At 46.6% G+C, this 22,062-nt stretch overlaps 1 protein-coding gene across 7 annotated transcripts in view; it reads left to right on the forward strand.

Moving 5' to 3' along the window:
• Positions 1 to 22,062, forward strand: part of CUX2 (cut like homeobox 2) — a 276,654-nt gene that overhangs the window by 201,380 nt on the left and 53,212 nt on the right. For all 7 annotated transcript variants that reach the window (XR_007514987.1, XM_049866783.1, XM_049866784.1 and 4 more), the window contains exon 4: positions 12,976 to 13,054. Coding sequence is in view for 6 of the 7 variants with exons in the window: in XM_049866783.1 (XP_049722740.1) it covers positions 12,976 to 13,054 (79 nt within the window). In the remaining variant the exon portion in view is untranslated. The remainder of the gene's footprint in view (positions 1 to 12,975; positions 13,055 to 22,062) is intronic.

A 22,062-nucleotide genomic window follows, 5' to 3' on the forward strand; every position in this document is an offset into this window, starting at 1 on the left:
CACGATTGCCTTCCTCCCCTCCTGCGAGTCTGCAGAAGCGTCCCCTTCTCAAGAGGCCCCACTATGCACCCTTGTAGTTGATCACTTCCCACATTCTATAGCATCATTTATTTGATTGCCACCTCTGCCACTGAAAGTATCAGCCCCACAGGGTCAGTCTTGCTCAGTGCTGAGTGCCCAGAACAGCGCCCACCCCTAGGACATGCTCAACTAGTATCTGTTGAGAAAATGAATTTATTAGACATTTCTGATGGGTCAGACACAGTGTTAGCACTTTATATACGTTATTTTATCCTGTTTTTTAAAAAATGCCAGCCCCTGCCCTCTGGTTGCTAACAGTCCAGTATGGGGAAATGGAATGACGTCCAGACACAAAGTTCACATCAGCCCAGCTGTGCCATCATCCGATATAGACAGATGCTGTAAGTTCACAGGAGTCCGGGCTATTCTCGATGAGGGCCAAGCACAAACATTCTTCCAAATAAGATCAAGTTTAAATCAGGGTGCTTTTCCTGGCATCTCTGAGGAGGGACCTCCACTTCTGCCAGTCCATCTCCAGCCTTAGGATTACCCCAATGATGACACACACAGTGACCGTGTCCCTTCAGCAGACATCTCCTGAGCACCTACTATGTGCAAGGCTGGGCATGGGGACACAGCAGTAAACAAGACAGTCCTGCCCTCATGGGTCTCAGACCCGAGAGTTGGAGAAGCCCTGGCTTAGAAAGGCAGCTGTGGAGCCGGACAGGGCTGGGTTGCTCCCCTTCTCCCTGCTCCCTAGTCAAAGGGCCTGCTGCTGGGCTCAGCTGGCCAGGTGTTCAGTGGAAACTGACTGGGGCACAGGGTTAGGTTAGCTGATGATGGCGGCCCAGCAGAGACAGAGGCAGCAGAGACAGAGGTGCTAGAGCCGTTGTTCACACCTCAGACCTTTTCTATCAGACAGCTCTTTTCCTCATTTGGTAGCTGTCACAAGGCCTCCGTGAAAGCACACCATTTTGTCTATCCTCTTGGTAAAAGGGCCCTGAGTATGTTTTTATCCCAGGCCCCCGAGCCTGCTGGCTTCTCCCTGCCTCCTACCAAAGCAGCATTTTAATCCTCAAAAAGGCAAACTGCCCAAACCCTACACGTGTCGTGACATCTGCTGCTCCCTTGCTGACTTTTTAACTTATCTTTGCCTCAGTTTTCTCATCTATAAGATGGGGCTAGCCACAGAAGCCACCTCAGGGGCATTTTGCCAGGGTCAAGTGAGTTGACGCATGTGAAGCACTCAGTATGTGTTTGGGGGGGAGGGGGCAGGGATGACCCCCCCACCCCGTGTGCATAGTAGTTGCTCAGCAAACGCCATCTGCTGTTACTGTGTGCCTCCCTGCCTCCATCCTTGAGATTGAGGCACTGGGGGGAGTTAAAGAAACTGGGCTGCCCCCCGAGGGGACCTCTGAGCACAAGCTCTAAATTTGAATTAGTGATTTACAACTGAGAATTGAAAAGGAATTAGCAATTTATATCTGAGAATTCAAAAGGAATTCATCATGATTCATACCTGAGAATTCAAAAGGAATTAGTTATTTACATCCAAGAATTCAAGAAAAATTGTGAGTTAAACCCGAGAATTCAAAATGCATTAGTAATTCACACCTATGAATTCATGATTTACATCTAAGACATCAGAATGGATTCATTGTAATTTATACTTGAGAATTCAAAATAAATTAGTGATTTACACCTGAGAATTCCAAATGACTACCTGAGAATTCAGAACAGTGAAAAGTGGCCAAATTCATTAATTCTGTCCCATCCAGGCTCTAGAACTAGCTGGTGCTGGCTCCTGGGGGGTAGGACAGGAGCAGAGAGTGGATCCAAGGCCTCTGTGGGAGCCCCGGGTGACCCTCCAGGGGATGCTCCACAACCTCAGAAGGCCAGAGAGGGCCTCAGTCTGCCCATTTAGGCAGGAGACAAGAGAACCCACATCAACAACAGCCACCAAAAACAAGAGTCAAACTCTTATTTCTTATTTAAGCCGCAGCATTAAATCGTAATTTTCATTTGCTCAGCCACATTAATGATTTATCGTAGAGAGGGTCTTAGTGCTCCCCTGGGAACGGGGCCACTGGCAAACACTGAGGCTGGCAGCCTGGCAGAGACAGAGGCGGTAGAGCGGTTCCTGCTGTAGACCCGGGCACTGTGCTCCTGGTCTCCGAGCCCCCTGCCTGCCATCCCCCTCCACAGCTGTCAGATTTTCCCTTGCTCCATGCACCAGACCCCCCACCAGCAAGCCAGTCCCGAGTGGGGGATGAAAACATGGACTTGAGTCAGACAAAGCTGGTCCAAGTCCCAGCTGCCCACACTGGAGACATATCACCTTCTGTCCCTCAGTGTCTTCATCTGTTAAATGGGGATGGATGGAGCCGTAAGGATTAAGTAAGTTAATATGCATCAAATGCACAGTGCCTGGCACAGAGTCAGTGCTCAGTAGCCACTGTTATTGTTGATAATATTCTCACATCAACCCAAAAAAGTGTTTATTATTATCCCCATTTTACAGATGATAGGAAATCAGAGTGTTACTATAAAGAGAAGGATCTATCACGTAGGTGCTTAGAGTAAGAAGTGAACTGTCTTAGTTATCTAGTGATGGTCTAACAGAAATACCACAAGTGGATGGCTTTAACAAATAAGTTTATTTTCTCACAGTTTAGGAGGCTAGAAGTCCGAATTCAGGGCGCCAAATCTAGGAGAAGGCTTTATCTCTCCTTTGGCTCTGGAGGAAAGGCCTTGTCTCTTCAGCTTCTACTTCCTAGTTCCTTGAAGATCGTCACGTGGCTTGGTATCTCTCCTCCCCCATCTCTGCTCTTGTAGCTTGTTTAGTCTCTTTTATATCTCAAAAGAGATTGACTCAGGGTACACCCTACACCAGTCCTGCCTCATTATAACAAAGACAACCCATTCCCAAATGGATTATAACCACAGGCATAGAGGTTAGGATTTCCAACACATATTTTGGGGGGACATAATTCAATCCATAACATGAACCTTCTGGATAGTCTAGCCAAACCTCCCCCATGTACAGGTCTCCTCAAGTACCATACAGCCTCACAGATGGATAGCAATGCACTTGGATGCTTCCCATGATGGGGAGCTCACTACCTCATAAGGCAGCCTGTTTTGAGTCAGGTCCCACACTGTTAGAAAGTTCTTCCTAAAACTGAACCTCCTTGGAATTTCCACCTTCTCCCCAACCCTTGGTCCACCATCACCTCTGGAGTCTTTATAACCCAGAACACATCTATTCCTCTCAACACAATACCCTGTGTGGTGGGTCCCATGAGTCTGCTGGTCTCCCACCTGCCTCTCCACTTCAACCCCTACTGCATCCTGGATTAGAAATGTACCTCCTAGTCATCTAGAATCCACCCTCTTCCCTCTCTCCAGCACCACCCCAGATATGGGCCTGTCACCTCCCACCCAGCCCCTGAGTGTCCCCTCAAGCCCCCTCCCCTCCAGCACTTCTGAGCATATCAATCCCCTGCTTCTCTCCACAGCCACAGGCCCCACCCTCCTACCAAGTCCCCCATGCCCCTTCATTCTCTGTGCCCTCTCACTGTCTGTGACCTCCTTGGGCTCCACGCCCCAACTCTGTGCTCCCCCTTCGCTCTGAATCCCCATTCTATGCTGCCCTCCTTGTCTCTGCCCCCCTTGGCTCCCTGCGACCCCCCTCACTCTCTCTGCCCCCCCCCCGGCTCTCCATGACCCCTCTTCTCCATGCTCCCCTCCATCTCTGTACCCCTGCATACCCTGTGAATCTCCCCACTCTCCATGATGCACCTCATGCTCTGTACCCCTGGATCCCCATGACCCTCTCACTCCCTGTGACCCCTTCCCTCTCTGTACCCCTTGAAACTCCATGACCCTTCTCACTCCCTGCAATCCCTTCCCCCTCTGTGCCCCCTGGATCTCTGTGACCCCCCTCACTCCCTGTGACCCCTTCCCTCCCTGTACCCCTGGATCTCCGTGACCCCCCTCACTCCCTGTGACCCCTTCCCTCCCTGTACCCCTGGATCTCCATGACCCCCCTCACTCCATGTGACCCCTTCCCTCTCTATACCCCCTGGATCTCCATGACCCTCTCACTCCCTGTGACCCCTTCCCTCTCTGCACCCCTTGAAACTCCATGACCCTTCTCACTCCCTGCAATCCCTTCCCTCTCTGTGCCCCCTGGATCTCTGTGACCCCCCTCACTCCCTGTGACCCCTTCCCTCCCTGTACCCCTGGATCTCCATGACCCCCCTCACTCCCTGTGACCCCTTCCCTCTCTGTGCCCCCTGGATCTCCATGACCCCCTCACTGCCTGTGACTCATTCCCTCTCTGAGCCCCCTAACTCTTCTTACCCCCTTTGGTCCCTGTGTCGCACACTGCCCCCGCCATCTACAGGCCCCACAGGGAGAACAGGCTTCCGCAGGCATCAGAGGGCACCTCTCCTGGGCCCAGTCCTGTGTACCCAGATCACATCCCCTGTGTCTCCTCCTTGTGTGCTAATTCTGAGACCCTCTCAGGACCCAGGTTCCCCTCGCTGCCCAGCAGTCTTTAGTTTCTTCTAGAATTCCTGCCATATCAGAAATTCCCAGAATCATCACACCCCAGCCTCCCCAGAGCCCCGGACCCCATGGTAGGGGGAACTCTTCTCAAAGTGTGCCCCACAGAACCCAGAATCCAGGTGTATTCTCTGAAGAAAAAAGGCCTGCGGCCAAACGCATTTGGGGAAACACCAGGTTAAACGGAGCTGAAGAGGCCTTTTCCTGCAGATCTTGGCATAGGATTCAGTGTGCTAATAAATTCTGTACAGATTCCCTGGGAGAGTCAAGGATTGCGTAACACACTTGGTTCTAGTTTTGAGTCTGGGCTCTGAAAGGTGGGTCATGGAGAGCTGGGAGAGGGAGTGCGCAGAAAGCAATCCCCCTGAGGGTCTGGGCTCGAAGACCACCCCTGGGGATCTACCATTAACTAGTCCTCTCATCTGAGCCAAGCTACTTATCTTCCCTGAACCTCAGTTTCCTCCTCTGTAGAATGGGACAATAATAGTGCTCAGGTCTTAGAGTCCTTGGGCAGATTCAGAAGATAAAGCATCTGGCACAGAGTTAGTACTAAGTTTCTGGAAGCTCTAACCATGAGCCTGGAACGGAGCAGTTCTCAATAGCCGCTAGGTGTGGTCACCATTATCTCGATGGCTTATGAAAGAGCAGCCTCGAAACCCTCAAATTTGCCATTGTTAACTGCCTGACAGACAAAAGCTAGGTGGCTAGAAGAGCCTCTTACCTTTGCAGGTCTGGCCGGCCCTACACCCGTCATTTTCACACTCGGGGGACCAAACACATTTTCATCCCTTATATTACAGCAACACAGCAGGAGGTGTAAATGCCGTGTGCGCCGTCAGACGCTGAGCTATTTCTGATGGTGACCTTCTTGAGGGTGTCCCTAGCTGGCTGCTGCCTCCTTCTCCTCCTACGCCTTTCCCAGATGGCCTTCAAAGATCTGCCTGTCACAAGGCAAATCCATGGTTCTGGACATTTTTCACCTGCCCTTCTGCGTGGTAGGGCATAGCTATGTGGCAGAAACACGTGGCCCTTTAGCTATGCTGAGTTCACCTGCGCTGGGAGTGTGGGTGAAATGCGTTAGAATTGCAGACCCTGGAAAAGACATCATGTGTGCTTGGAGAAAGAATTATCTCATTTATTAGGAAGCTTTTTGCCAGCTTCCTTGGGACTTTTTGCCACATATTAGCTCATTCCGCCCCGAGAGCACCTTGGAGAGGCAGGTGGAAATTACTCATCCCATTTGATGGATGAACAAACTAAAGTGGAGAGATGCTTAGCGACATTAGGCCCAGCATTGGGTAGGGCTCAGACACCAGCAGGAATTTAGGGTGCTGGCCTTCTAGAAGCAGGCAGGATCATTGCTGTAAAATATGACTGAAGGGGGCAGAACATCCAAATGGGCAGTGTCTTTGAGAGTCATACTTACTATGGGAAGCAGTAAATGAATGGATTAAAACTGAGTGCCATTCTAGAATGTTTTATAATCTCTGCTTTTGAAAATATTATCCAGCCGTTAGATAAACCTCTAAAGCAGGCATCCACAAATTTTTGCTGTAAAGAGCCAGATAGTAAATCTTTTAGGCTTTGCAGGCCACGGGGTCTCTGTCACAACTATTCAGCTCTGCCATTGTAGTGTAAAAGCAGCCATAGGCAATACGTAAAATAGATGTGTCTGTGTTTCAATAAAACTTTATTTGTAGAAACAAGTGGAAGGCCAGATTTGGCCCAAGGACCGTCCGTAGTCCCTTGGTCTAGACCAGCACAGTTCAATAGAAATATAATGCAAGCCACATGTATAATTTAATTTTTCTAGTAGCCACATTTAAAAAAACAAAAAAAACAGATGAATGTAATTTTAATAATATATTTTATTTAACTCAGTATAGCCACAGTGTTATCATTTCAACATATAATCAGTATAAAAAGTTATTAAGATAATTTATATTCCTTTTTTGATTCTAAATTTTCCAAATCCCATATTTTACACTTACAAGCCATCTCAGTTTGGAATAGTCACATCTCAAGTGCTCAGTAGCCACATGTGGCCAGCAGCTACCATATAGGACGTCATGGTTATAGTGGGGCAGGCTCACATTTTAAGGAGATAGTCATATAAATACACCATTACAGACTGATAAGCACTGTGAAGAGTAAGTAGAGGGTGCCGTGGGCAGGGGTGGGGAACATAAGAGAAATCTTCTGGGTACCTGCCCCCACCCCTGCCCATAGTTCTTCTTTAGAAGCCAATGGAACATTCTGTGCCCTTCCCTAAACTCCAGCCACCGCGTGTGCTCAGCATAGATGACTGAAAAATGGGGCATCTGGGTTTTCTGCTGGTTCATCTTTGGTAATTCTCCATTTAGGAGTTGTGAGGTGAACCGCCTTTTTTTCTCATGGCTTTCTCGGGCGCCAGGTGGGCAACACAGCAGCCCCTGCCCTGGTGCAGCCATGGGTGACTTAGCGAGTCATCTGTGCCCTCATGGGGGTCTGAATGGCTGGCCCCACTGACTGCGATGGTTTTTTCTCCAGAAGAAAGGGAGCCAGCGTCTGGATTCAGAACAGTGATTTGAACCCCCCAACATGGTGTGAATCCTGGCTCTGCCCTTTACTAACTGAGTGACCTTGGACACCTCACTAAGTCTCAGTTTCCTCGTCTGTACAATGAGGATGGCAGTAGCTACTTTCAGAGACTGGCATGTCCATGGAGAGAGATGGTCATGAATAGTAACAGTGTCTGGCATATGGTAAATGTTGTATATCATATTTATCAGTATTATTATTGTTGTTAACCTGTCAGAGATGCCGCCCCCCCAAGCTCTGAATAATTGCTCCCTCCGCACCTTTCTCACAAGAGACCCCACTGTTTGCGTTCTGGTTGGTTCCTCATAGGTGTAGCTTTGTCTTCCACTGAACCAAGAGTCCCCAGAGCAGGAATTGTGTCTCGTTCATCTTAGCAAGAATAAAAATCTGCCCACACTTTGTGATTTTTCCCTTTGCCCAGATTCTAGAACATTCTTTCTCCCCCTCCCCCTGCTTTTCTTCTTCTCAGAGAAATGGTTCCTGGTATTCCACCCACCAAACTAGGTCAGTCTCCCCCTGCTTACACACTCTCAAAGCCCCTTGTACTTTTCCTTTGAAGTGTTCAGCCCTTGTAATTAATGAATTATCTGAGAACTCTGCATTAATGTCGATCTCCCCACTGGACTGTAAATCCCACAAGGGAAGCCCCCGGGTCTGTGTTATCCATTCCTGAGTTCTCAGCCCACAGCACCTGGCATATAGTAGGTGCTTGGGAAATGCTTGTTGAGTGAGTGAGAGGCTTTCATTCACCGTGGCCAAGTGGGAGACCAGGGACTGTTCTCAGAATAACAACGAGAGAGCATAAGGAGCTTTCGTAACTGACCTTTTTTTAAAACCACATGTTCAATGTCCACGATCCCTTTCTCCCCACCTCTCTCAAATAGCAAATTCTATATGGGCCTTGTAAAACCTTCAAGCCACAAGTCCTACAGGAGTAAAATGTGATCCATTGATGTAATTTTATATTTTCTGGTGGCCACATTTTAAAAAAGTAAAAAGAAACAGGTTAAATGAATTTTAATAATGTGTTTTATTTCACCCGGTATATCCAAAATACTGTCATTTCAATGTGTAATCAATATAAAACAAATTTAACGGGAAATTATACATTCTTTCTTCATACTGAGTCTTTGAAATCCAGTGTGTATTTTATACACACAGCACATCCCCATTTGGGCTTGCCACATTTGGACTAGTAGCACGTATGGCTCACAGCTGCCATATTGGGCGGCACAAACTTAGAGGAACTATGAGGGTTCTCCAGTTCTTCTTCCCAGAGTGCATTGCTGTGGATGGGGAGGTGGAACTTCCTGAGGCGATCTTTGTAAGACACCAGAGACAAGCAGAGCTATCACCAGCACTGGTCAGAACCTGTACCCTACCCAGGCAAGAAGGAGGGGGTTGATCGGACCAAGAGGAAACATGTCTACAGGGCTTGATATTGCACCAGGAGATTTTCAAAGGGCTTTATGTGTGTTAAATCATTTGATTCTCCTAGCAGCCCTTTGAGGGACATCGTTATATTAGTATCTCCATTTTACCGATGGGGAGATTTTGTTGTTGTTATTGTTGTTGGGTGCTAGCAAGTCAGTTCCGACTCATAGCAACCCCATGTGACAGAGCAGAACCACCCCATAGGGTTTTCTTGGCTGTAATCTTTGTGGGAGCAGATTGTCAGGTCTTTTTTTCCGAAAGAGCTGCTGGGTGGGTTCGAACCTCCTACCTTTCCGTTAGCAGCCAAGTGCTTAACTGTTTGCGCTACCAATGGGGAAATGTTGTTGTTGTTAGGTGCTATTGAGTCAGTTCTGACTCAAAACGACCCTGTGCACAACAGAACAAAACACTGCCCGGTCCTGCACCATCCTTATAATTGTTATGTTTGAGCCCATTGTTGCAGCCACTGTGTCAATCCATCTCATTGAGGGTCTTCCTCTTTTCCGATGACCCTTGTACTTTGCCAAGCATGATGTCCTTCTCCAGGGATTGATCCCTCCTGACAACATGTCCAAAGTGTGTAAGACACAGTCTCGCCATCCTTGCTTCCAAGAAGCATTATGGTTGTACTTCCTCCAAGACAGATTTGTTTGTTCTTTTGGCAGTCCATGGTATATTCAACATTCTTCGCCAACACCGCAATTCAAAGGCATCGATTCTTCTTTAGTCTTCCTTATTCATTGTTCAGCTTTCACATGCATATGATGTGATTAAAAATACCATAGCTTGGGTCAGGGGCACCTTAGTCTTCAAGGTGACCTCTTTGCTTTTCAACACTTTAAAGAGGTCCTTTGTAGCAGATGTACGCAATGCAATGCGTCTTTTGATTTCTTGACTGCTGCTTCCATGGCTGTTGATTCTGGATCCAAGTAAAATGAAATCCTTGACAACTTCAATCTTTGCTCCATTCATCACGGTGTTGTTTATTGGTCCAGTTGTGAGGATTTTTGTTTTCTTTATGTTGAGGTGTAATCCATACTGAAGGCTGTGGTCTTTGATCTTCATCAGTAACTGCTTCAAGTCCTCTTCACTTTCAGCAAGCAAGGTTTGCTCAGGTTGTTAATGAGTCTGCCTCCAATCCTGATGCCCCGTTCTTCCTCATATAATCCAGCTTCTTGGATTATTTGGAAAATATGGCTTTGGAGATAGAAACAATGCCAGAGATTGAATGATTGAATTTTGCAAGATCAACAGGTTCTTCATTGCAAATACTGTTTTTCACCAACATTAACGGCGGCTATTTTTTATTTTTTTTTATACACGTGGACCTCACCAGACAGAATACACAGGAATCAAATTGACTACATCTGTGGAAAGAGACAATGGAAAAGGTCAATATCATCAGTCAGAACAAGGCCAGGGGCCGACTGTGGAACGGACTGTCAATTGCTTGTATGCAAGTTCAAACTGAAACTGAAGAAAATCAGAGCAAGTCCACGAGAGCCAAAATATGACCTTGAGTTACCCCATCTGAATTTAGAGACCATCTCAAGAATAGATTTGACACGTTGGACACTAATGACCAAAGACCAGTCAAGTTGTGGAATGGCATCAAGGACATCATACATGAAGAAAGCAAGAGGTCATTTAAAAGACAGGAAAGAAAGAAAAGACCAAAATGGATGTCAGAGGAAACTCTGAAACTTGCTCTCAAACGTCGAGCAGCTAAAGGAAAAGGAAGAAATGATGAAGTAAAAGAACTGAACTGAAGATTTCAAAGGGCAGCTCGAGAAAACAAAGTATTATAATGACATGTGCAAAGAGCTGGAGATAGAAAACCAAAAGGGAAGAACACACTCGGCATTTCTCAAGCTGAAAGAACTGAAGAAAAAATTCAAGCCTCGAGTTGCAATGGTGAAGGATTCTATAGGGAAAATATTAAGTGATGTAGAAAGCATCGAAAGAAGATGGAAAGAATACACAGAGGCATTATACCAAAAAGAATTAGTTGATGTTCAACCATTTCAAGAGGTAGCATATGATCAGGAACCAATGGTACTGAAGGAAGAAGTCCAAGCTGCACTGAAGGCATTGGCGAAAAACAAGGCTCCAGGAATTGATGGGATATCAATTGAGATGTTTCAACAAACGGATGTAGCGCTGGAAGTGCTCACTCGTCTATGCCAAGAAATATGGAAGACAGCCTCCTGGTCAACCAACTGGAAGAGATCCATATTTATGCCTATTCCCAAGAAAGGTGATCCAGCTGAATGCAGAAATTATCGAACAATATCATTAATATCACACGCAAGCAAAATTTTGCTGAAGATCATTCAAAAGCTGCTGCAGCAGTACATTGACAGGGAACTGCCAGAAATTCAGGCCAGATTCAGAAGAGGACGTGGAACCAGGGATATCATTGCTGATGTCAGATGGATCCTGGCTGAAAGCAGAAAATACCAGAAGGATGTTTACCTGTGTTTTATTGACTATGCAAAGGCATTCGACTGTGTGGATCATAACAAGTTATGGATAACATTGCGAAGAACGAGAATTCCAGAACACTTAATTGTGCTCATGAGGAACCTTTACATAGATCAAGAGGCAGTTATTCAGACAGAACAAGGGAATACTGAGTGATTTAAAGGCAGGAAAGGTATGTGTCAGGGTTGTATCCTTTCACCATCAGCTATTCAGTCTGTATGGGGAAATAGAGCCACTGAAATTTAAGTGACCTTACCTGCCCAAGGTCACAGAGCTAAAAAGTGACAGAGCTGGAATTTGAACCCAGATGGCCTAGCTCCTGCGTCTGTGCTGCTGGTAACTACCTGGGTCAGCTGCCCTTCTGAAGGGGTCATCTCAGAAGTGGCCCCAGCTGGAAGGAAGTAAAGATGAGACTCCAAAATAGTATCACAGACAGGACCCAGAATGGATGCAAACCACCTGGATTTGTCCATTCAGTAACCATGCTGAGCACCTACTGTGTGCCAGACAGCATGCTCACAGAGCTTACATGCTGGTGGAAGAAATCGATAACAGGCTCCCTCTTTCTGCCCCAACCGGCACCACTGAAACTATAAGCAAAGCCCAACTCTGAACCCAAAAACCACTAAGCCCATTGCCATCGAGTTGATTCTGACTCATAGTAACCCTATAGGACAGAGTAGAACTGCCTCATGCAGTTTCCAAGACTATAAATCTTTCTGGAAGCAGACTGCCATGTCTTTTTCCCACTGAGTGGCCAGGGGGTTCAAACTGCCAACGTTTCGGTTAGCAGCCAAGCTCTTAACCACTGCGCCAGAAGGGCTCCTTCCAGCTCTGAAACAGAGAAATTAAGAAGTAAATGCTCCAAGTAGATTCACTGTTTAGGATGCCAGTGTTGGAGAGAAAGGTGTGTCAGTGCTGGGGAGAATTAAGCCGAAAGAGGAACAAATAGCCGAGTGTCCTTGCGTTTGTAGGAGTGATTTGTAGCAATAGTGGCCTGTAGGTGTCAGAACTCACTTCAGCTGGCGGAGGCTCAGGACTCTTCCAAGGAGACTGGTCTACCAAGAGCAAAGTGCCAGGAACAAGGCAGCTGTAAGGCCGGAGCTTGGAAATTCCTCTCTAGGCACCGAGCCCTGAGATGCTGAGCCCCGCCTGGCCCTTCGAGAGAGACTCACTCACGTGTTGAGGACTTGTCCACCTGATCTCGCCATTTCTCACTGACCGACAAGAAACTCCGTGAGCAAGAGAATGATTATGTGAACGTAGCTCTTCACCACTCACGTTATCCAGTCATTCATTTATTCATTCAGTCAAGAATTTACTTCCTGAGCATCTTTGGTATGCTGGGAACAGTTTGACATAACTCTCTTACTCTCTGGGATTTGTTGAAGCTGCTTGATAGAAGAACTTTAACAATCATTTTTAATTTTTAGTAGCAAGAAATTTTCCTCAAATATGTCCCACTTTCCCCCAAAATGTGTTATATTTGAACTTCCAACATTCCACTGTAATAATAAAAAAATATAGCTACTAATAACTTACTGTGTGCCAGGCCCTGTGCTAAACATTTATATGCAGTTTCATTTAATCCCGACATCAGGCCTAGGAGGTTGGGGGGGGGTCTGTTATTATCCCCATTTTACAGATGAAGAAACTGAGGATCAGAGAGGGGCAGTGGCCTGGCCAAGGTTACACAGTTGGGACACAGTGGAACTGGGATTTGAACCCAGATTTTGTAACTCCTGAGCCATACTTTTAGCCTGCGTTTTCCCTCCCCGTACTCTCCCGCTCCCATCCCACATTTGTCCATGTAGAAAATGATCTACATTTGCTTGCAGACCTGGACAACGTGGTTACATGCGATTCTCTCTCTTGTTGTTTCCAAAGGTGGTGGCCCTTAGTAAGAGAAGTCAGGAGGCCGAGGCTGCTTTCCTGAGTGTTTACAAGCAGTTAATTGAAGCACCAGGTAAGAAATGCTTCTGCCCCATAATTGAATAATTAACGACAAGAAACTGCTGTTAGGACTGTCACACAGGGTCTTCCTCACAGTAGCATCTGAGGTCAGGCCTGGATTCCTGGGTGAGGGTACCTAGGCCCAGTCTGATGAGATGCGTCCCCACGCCGCTCATTCCATCTTTCCCCACCGCCTTCTGATGTCACCTTTGGAGCCTGTTGTTGGGATTCCCACTCCTGGCAAGATCTCCCATCTGGGCTTTTTTGGAGAGCCGGGCACCTTGCCTGCCAAGACCCCCATCCACTGCCACAAAGGGTGGAAGGTACCTAGTGCTCTCTACCACCAGATGGCATTGAGGAAAGAACTCAAATGTTCTCCACGTCAAATAGCTCAGCCAACTTCAAAAACTTGATTGAACAAAAGCCAGTCATAAAAGAGCACAAACTTCATAATTCCAGTTCTTTCAAATACAAAACGGGCAAAAATTAATGTTAGCAGTATTTACAATAGCCAAAAGGTAGACACAATCCAAGTGTCCATCGATGGACAAATGGATAAACAAAAAGTGATCTATCCATACGAGAGAATATTATTCCGCCATAGGAAGGAATAAAGTTCTGATACTTGCTACAACATGGAGGAACCACAAAAACATTACGCCGAGTGAAAGAAGCCAGACACGAAAGGCCACATATTGTAGGATTTCATTTATACGCAGTGTCAGAACAGGCAAATCACCTATAGACACAGAAAGCACGTTGGTAGTGGCCAGGAGCTGGAGGGAAGCGGGGAATGAGGAGTTACTACTTTAATGGGTTTCGGGTTTACTTTTGGGGGGACGAAAATGTTCTGGGACATTTCAATAGAGGTGGCAGTTGCACAACATTGTGCCTGTACTAAATGCCACTGAGTTGTTGACTTTAAAATGCCTAATTTTATGTTTTGTGGATTTCACCTCAATTAAAGAAAAATTAACCTGTGCTGTTAGAAGTCAAGACAGGGGAAGAAAGTCCTGTGATCTACTTCCATCCCAAAAGATCAGCCATTGAAAACCATACGGAGAAAAAAGAGGAGCTGCTGAGACTGCTTATTTACAACCAAAAACCTCATGGGATTTGGTTCCTTGGTTTGGAGGTCTAGGGTCATGGTTTTACGGAACATCCCGGTTAATTGGCCTGATGACATGGTTAGCATTTCTGTTCTACCTCCTAGTTTATTATATGGGGTCTTAAAAGCTTGCGAACGGTACTCCAAGGCACAGCAATTGGTCTCAACTCACCTGGAGCAACAGAGGAAGGAGAGTCAGGGATAGGAGGATTTGGAATGTGTGTCTAAATGTCTCTATGAACAACTAACTGCAGCCTTTACCATGAGACCAGAAGAACTAGATGGTGCCTGGCTACCATTACCAAACATTTTGATCAAAGGTTCTGTAGAAGAACCCTGATCAAAAGGAGGAAGATGCAGAAGACAATTTCAAATTCTTATGGACTTCAGACTTTATGAAGCCATGTGGGTTGGGCGAAGCCCTGAAACTATTACCCTGAGATAATCTTTAAACCTTAAGCCAGAAATATGCCCCGAAGCCTTCTTAATACCAAACAATAGTTTAGCTTAACTAGTAAAAAATGTCTGCCTTGAGCATTGTGCTCCTTTAAGATCTATATGGGATCAAAGTGACAACAGCAACTCAAAAGATTAGATAAGAACCTTAGGGGCCAGTGAGTTTGTGTTCAGTAGGGAGGAACAACTCAGAAAACGAAAGTGAGAATGGTCGCACAACTCGAAGAACGTATTCAGCGTCACTGAATTGTACACGTAGAAATGGTTGAATTGGTGTATGTTTTGTTGTGTATATTCTCAACAACAACAACAACAAAGTAAATCAAAAAAAAGTCAAGCTGGGAGTTTCCCTTGCGGAGAGCACTAGTTCCTGGGAGGGACATCAGGGGGGGATGCTGCTTCTTGATCTGAGTGTGGGTTCCATGGGTGTGATCAGTTTGAGAACATCCAGCTGTACACTGTGGTTATATAGGTATGTCAACTTCTGTCAAAAGTTCCCCAGTCTGCCAAAGATGGAGCGATTTGCTTAACGTTGGAGAAACTAGTGGAGCGTCTACTGGGCTAACTCCCTCCATCCAGGCCTCACACCCAGTCCTGCCCCCTCCCCACCCACCCCCACCCCCACTGCTACCGGGATCAGTGCTGTAGGGGATGGCTAGGGACTGGGTATCCAAGAAGAAGGAAATGAGACCCCACCCCAAGCCCTGCAACTGTGAAGTCTAAGCCCTGGAAAACCTTTGTATTTGATGTAAAGGTCACTCATGGGATCTTTGTATTTGGGGTGGGAAAGTCCCTTATTCCCTTACCTTGGGCGACTGTAAAGGGTTGAATAGTGTCCACCCAAAATTCATGTCTGACCAGAACCTCAGAATGGGACCTTATATGGAAATAGGGACTTGATGGGCATAACTGGTGTCATGGATTTTGAGATGAAATCAGTCTGGATTGAAGGTGGGCCCTAAAACCGATGATGAGTGGTGTCCTTATAAGAAGAGGAGAGGATTCACAGAGAGGCAGGAAAGATGCCATATAAGGACGGAGGCAGAGATGGGCATGCTGCAGCCACAGCCAGGGAATGCCTAGGGCCACCAGAAGCTGGGAGACAGAGGCTGCCAGTGCCCTGAATTTGGACTTCTGGCTTCCAGAACAGTTGTTGTAAGCCACCTGGTTTGTGGCACTCTGTTAAGGCAGCCCTAGGAAACTCATAGAGCAATAGTGAGCTGCAGTGTCCCCTCTGAAAAGCTCATGGGCTGAGCAAGCAGGGAGTCTTCTAGCTTATTGCTACAGAACGTGTGGTCCATGGACCAGCAGCGTCAGCCTCATCTGGGAGCTGGTTAGAAATGCAGAATCTCAGGCCCTGCCTCAGGCCCACTAAATGGGAATCTGCATCTGAACAAGCTCCCCCAGGAGATTCACAAGCACTTTACAGTTTGAAAAGTGCTGGCCTGATATGGAAGCCCTATTTGTAACAAGTCCCTTGGGCACAGGCCTGACCAGTCCCTGTGCCACAGCCCAGAGAGGTTGAGTCCAATGCTCAGGGCCTCACAGCTCAGGTCTTGGCTCAGTCACAAATATTCCCGAGTACCTGCTCCATGTCACAGCCCAGCTACACGTGGGAGGCTGGATGAGTTTCCTGTGCTGCTATAATAAATGACCCCCAGCCAGGCTTAAAACAACAGAAGTTTATTCTTTACGTTCTGGAGGCCAGAAGTCTGGAAGCAGGGTGCCAGCGGGGCTGCAGTCCCCCCAGGAGCTCTAGAAGAGAATCCTTCCTTGCCTCTTCCAGCTTCTGGTAGCTCCCAGCATTCCTTGGCTTACGGCCACATCTCTCCAGTCTCCACCTGCATCTTCACGTGGCCTTCCCTTCTGTGTCGCTGTCTCAAATCTCCCTTTGCCATTCTCTTATTTGTCACTGGATTTAGGGCCCACTCGGATAATCCAAGATGATCCTTAACTTAATTACATCTGCAAAGAACCTTTTTCAAAATAAGGTCACACTCCCAGCTTCTGAGACTTAGGACATGGACATGTCTTTCTGGGGTCACCATTCAGCCATTACAGAGGTTTCTTGCCACCACCTCCTGCTTGCCCTGGCCCTGTACTCGCAGGAGCTCAGCATGTGTTTTTTCGATGAGGGATGCTTTGGGGGTGGGGACCTGGCTGGAGCTGGCAGCACAGCCCCCCGGGCTCTGTCCCTGCAAGGACACAGCTCCATTGCATGAGATGGGCCCTGTGTCTGCAGTGCAGGTCATTGACACTCTCACCCGGGACCACACTCTGAGGCGTACCATTTTTCCTGATAATGTTACCACTCTAATCAGTGGTATCTGTGAGTCACATTTGGAAAAATACACACTTCTTACTTCCCACCATTTCAATCCTTGGGTCCTACCATCTCAGCAACAAACGACATTGGAGAGTGAGCCAGTACAAACCCCAGACATTCCTCCCACAGTCCCTCACTCCCATGCCCTCCACTGAGCCCTGGAGCACCACACCTGGAGCACCAGGGGCAGGACTGAGAGGGCTTGTGTTTCCAGGCTTTGGGGCCAGACCCAGGTTCAATTTCTGACAAACCACTTACTTGGTGACTGCAAACAAATTACTTCGCCCTCCTGAGCCCCTGTCTGTCTATAAATTGGGAGTAATACTAGAACCTCCTTCATGTGGTTTTGGGTGTCTTTAAGGAGCTAAAATCGCTCCTTCAGCACAGTACATGGCACATGGTAGATGCTTACTATTAGCTACTCTCATCATTGTCATGTATGTGTCTGGATTCCCCAGGAGATGTAAAATCCTCCAAGCCTGGGACTGAGTCTTACTAAATCTGTGTCTTTAGAACCCAGTACACGGTTGTTGTTGTTAGCTGCCATGGAGCTGCCCCCCGACTCATGGCATCCCCCTGTGTTACAAAGTAGGACTGTTCTTTAGGGTTTTCTTGTCTGTAATCTGTATAAAAGCAGACCGCCAGGCCTTTCTTCTTCAGAGATGCTGGGTGGGTTCGAACACCAACCTTTCAATTATCAGCTGATTGCAAACCGTTTGTGCCACCCAGGCTCCCTCGGCACACAGTAAACAACAAACCCAACCCACGGCTGTCGAGTCAATTCCAAACTCGTAGCGACCCTATAGGACAGAGTAGAGCTGCCCCATAGAGTTTCCAAGGAACGGTTGATGGATTCAAACTGCCAACCTTTTGATTAGCAGCCATAGCACTTAACCACTATGCCACCAGGGTTTCCTGGTGCACAGTAGACACCAAATAATTATGTGTTTTTATAAATTAGAGATAAGACTCAGATACAGAAAAGGGGAGGAGGAATCATCTGAGCAAAGAGATACTTTTTCAGCTAGAGCCCTTTGCCTGTCACACGCGCATTTATTCAGGCGGCAATTGTTGAGTGCCTGCTGTGTGCCTGGTACTTGCTAGACACTGGGAACTTAACTGTGAGCCCACAGATGCAGACTCAGGCCCAGCTGTCTGGGAGCTTGTATTCTGGAGGTGGAGGTGGCCCGGTCATCACTCAAATCACGTGCCATCACAAACCCAGAAGAGCACCACCAAGTCTAGTGCTTGAAGGTGGGGAGACAGACCAAGGGGAAACAGTGAGGAGAGGCTTACAGCTCCCACTTGGAAAAGGGGCATCCTTTCTGGGACTCAGTCTGAGACACTCATCTTCCTAGAGCCAGGGCTGTTAAAACACAGTCACAGGGCTGGGACCACAGTGCCAGCGAAGGGCCATGAGAGCTCCCAGATTGGCATGGAACTTTCCAGAGGGTCCGTATGCCCTCTTCCCCCTCTCCCTAAAGCCTGGGAGCGGGGAGATCTTTCCAAGCCTGGTGCTGACTCCAGGCATCTGACTTCCCAGCTCTCCTCCCCAGAAAATGCAGGGGTTGGGGAGTGGTCCCCAGCTGTCACCGAGCCGGAGAATGAGGAGCCTTAACTGATGGAGACGCACCATACGAACAGCCCCTTTAGGGCCTCTAATTCATTCTTGAGACATTTAAGAATAACAAAATGTTTTAATGATTTCTTAGGGGAATTGGGAAGACATATTTTTGTTCTCATTAAATTTTATCCTCAAACACAAGAACTAAATGTCAGATGTGTTTTTGGTGCTCTGAGCTTCCCCGCTCACTGCCCTCCTCCCCAGCCCCAGCCCCCTCTGTAAAAATAATACTCCTGCAAAATTTGCTGGGACGTGCGCTCTCCTGTTTTTATATTTCTTGACAGGCAAATTATTTGTCGAAGCACCACCACCCCCCCACCGACCGCTCGGAAGCCACACAAGTCCTGATTCAACATTTTTGTTCTGAATGACTGCTGCCAACACAAATCTTTGGCGGAGAAAGCGATAGAGCGTGATTGCTCAGCAAGTATTTTGATAAGTGTGCAGCCTGTATGTCTGTAATTACGAAAGAAAACCGTAAATCTTTTGGATATTGTTCACACAGATGTGGCGTGAAGTGAGAAAAAAAGCAGTAAAACGTGTTAAAAGCATAATTAATGTCATTGTTGTCGAGGATGATTTGATTTAAGCCTCTCTGACTTCTGTATCGGTGACGGCTGATTTCTTTATCATGCTCATCAAGCCACTAGGTACTGACCCAAGCTTAGAAAGCTAACCTGTTAAATGAGTGATTAGTTAAAACGAAAAAACCAAAAACAAGGAAAGAGCAAGTAAGAGGGCAGGCAGACGAACGAACATCGCTGAGGAGATGAGAAGGGGAGAGGTGAGTGCCCCAAAATGTATTTTCTGCTTTACTGTGATTCTGAAAAATCAGACGTTGGCAGATGTTTCTCTCCTGACTTCCTTTCTGGAAGCGAGGCTGGTCGGCAGGGTGGTTAGGCATTTTGATGGCAGCGTCAGACACCCCTGGGCGGGTGGGGGGGTTCTCACCGTGATGGTTTTGAGCTGTGTGACCTTGGGTAGGATATTAACTTCTCTGAGCTCCCATTTCTGTGTCTTTAGAAGAAGGATAATAATAGAACCTACTTGTCCGCCGACATGAGAATTTGATGTGCTGTGCATGAAAGCATTTAGCAGGGTTTAATAATCGGCAGGTCCTTACAAAGCTGGCATCGGGCTCTGGGCGCAAAAGTTACGAGAGTCACAAATATCTACTATTGATGGTGCAAGATTTGGGGGGGTCAAGGGCATAGGGGTGTAGGCAACAGATTACTGAGTCTGTGGACTAGGAAAATGCCTTACAATGTTTCAGGTTTTTAATTTTTTCCCCAATTATAAAAGTAGTATATGCATACTGTTGGAAATTTGGAGAAAACAGAGAAGTAGGAAGGAAAAACTACTAGAAAAGCATTATTATGATTTCGGTGTTTTTCTTTCTCGTCTTTTTCGTAAGTACTTCTTTAAAACAGTTGTTCATTCTGCGTGTGCCAGTCTGAATCCTGCTTTCTTTCACCTGGCGTGGGCATCTCGATTCCCTTGTCTGATTACTAATCCTGAGACACTTTGGTTTGTCACTTCTAATAGTCCGTTGTGTGACTGGATTGTAATTTACTGAACACCCTCTCTGACATTAGGCATTTAGGATGCTTAGGACCACACAGCTTATTGGTGCTGTACTCTAGGTCTGAGGATGAAGAAGAAAACTTGGCAAGGAAGATATATATCATAGCCATGTGTGGATCACAAACCCAGGATCAGTGGTCAGAAGGAATAAGAATTTTTTTCTCCTTGCTGATGTATTTTGCACTCCTTTATTAGTTACACTAAATTGGTTACTCCTTTATTAGTTACACTAAATATGTTTTCACATGTTATGAATTCTTCGTAATTTTTTTTTTTTTTTTGGTAAATTTTTGGTTTGTGTCCTTAACCCATTTTTCCATCAGAGACGGATTATGTATTGATTTGTAGATACTCTTTGTATATTAGGGACATCCTGGTATACATGTTTCATATTGTGTCTCCTAATTTGCCTTTTGTTTTTTAGCTTTGTTTATGATGTCTCTTATATATAGCACATAACAGACATTCAAAAAAATATTTGCAGAAGGAAGGGAATTTTATCAGTGCTTTGCTTTATGACTTCTGGGTTTCACGTCATATTTTAAAACCCTTTTTTACCTCAAGGTTATAGTTTTTTCGAATCCTTTTGTGATCTTAATTTTTTTTTTTTTTTAAATCTTTGAACTGTCTGGAATATACGTTGATAGAAGTAGTGGTAGAAGTATCTATGATTTTGTCCCTAATGACTAGCCAGGTTGCTCTAGCGCCATCTAGTGGACAAGATGCCTTCACAGAAACAGGAAATAATGGAGTTTGGTGGCGTTGTGGTTAAGAGATCTGGCTGCTAACCAAAAGGTCGGCAGTTCGAGTCCACCAGGTGCTCCTTGGAAACCCTATGGGGCAGTTCTATTCTGTCCTTACAGGGCTGCTATGAGTCGGCAGTGCGTTTGGTTTTTAGTATAATTATAAACTTCTCTCTCCCTGTGCTTACCTTCTCCCCCTCCCTTTGCATATGCCTCTGTTCAGCTGGTCCTGTAGGGATCAGAGGAAACACCAAAGAATAAATTGAAACAGTATTTAACCCATAAAAGGGTTAAAGCTAATGAGGCTTAATGATGTCAGATTTTTCCAAAGATAGTAGTTAACATAAGAAGGCAGCATCTCGCCCCGTTTCCTGCCACACTTTTGCCCATGCCTTTTCCCCTGCCCAGGGTGCCTTTCCCCCAGCCCCTGTCTAAATTTTACTACTCCTTGGAGAGAGCATTAAACGAATGTTCAGAGTGGTGCTGGTACCCAGTAGGTGCTCAGTACATGGCTGTTTCCTTTCAGAAAGGAGGACAGGCTTTTCAGCTGTAGCTTCTTATGGCCTCAATCTCTGAACACCTACTATGTGCCAAGCTCCATGGGAACTTGATTTTGAGTCCAACCCTGCCCCCAGAGCTGTCAAGTCCAGTAGGGCATGACCCAAAGCCAGACAACCAGAACAGGAAGCAGATTCAAAGGAGGGACAGGCCATGGGCCTTGGAGGAGGTGCCTTGGAGAAGGCGGCATTTGGAGAGGGTTTTAAAGGGGGCTGATCTGGGGTGCTGCCTGGGTGTTGGACAGTGCTCTCAGCCCCCCACAGACATGAGTTCACCAATCCCCACAACCCCCTTGAAGGTAATCACTGTCATTCTGCTCCACTGTGCAGGCTCAGAGAGGTCAAGCCACTTGCCCAAGGTCACACAGCAGAGAGGTGGTAGAGCCCGAATCCATATCCCCAGTCTTTCTAGCCCAGGGCCCCAAAGGATCGGACTTCATGATGGGTAATTTTATTGAGGGTAACAGTCACACAGTTAAAAACTTGGGGAACAGGGAGATATCAGGAGGAACACTAGGGGGTAAAGGAAGGAGGAGTAGACTCTAGGCTGAAGGACCCTGTAAGGAAGCTGGGCCAATTCCATTCTGCTATTTTGCATCTTCTCTGAGCCTTAGTTTCCTAAT

The sequence above is a fragment of the Elephas maximus genome, chromosome 22 (genome assembly GCF_024166365.1).
Source record: "Elephas maximus indicus isolate mEleMax1 chromosome 22, mEleMax1 primary haplotype, whole genome shotgun sequence".
Taxonomy (NCBI): Eukaryota; Metazoa; Chordata; class Mammalia; order Proboscidea; family Elephantidae; genus Elephas; species Elephas maximus.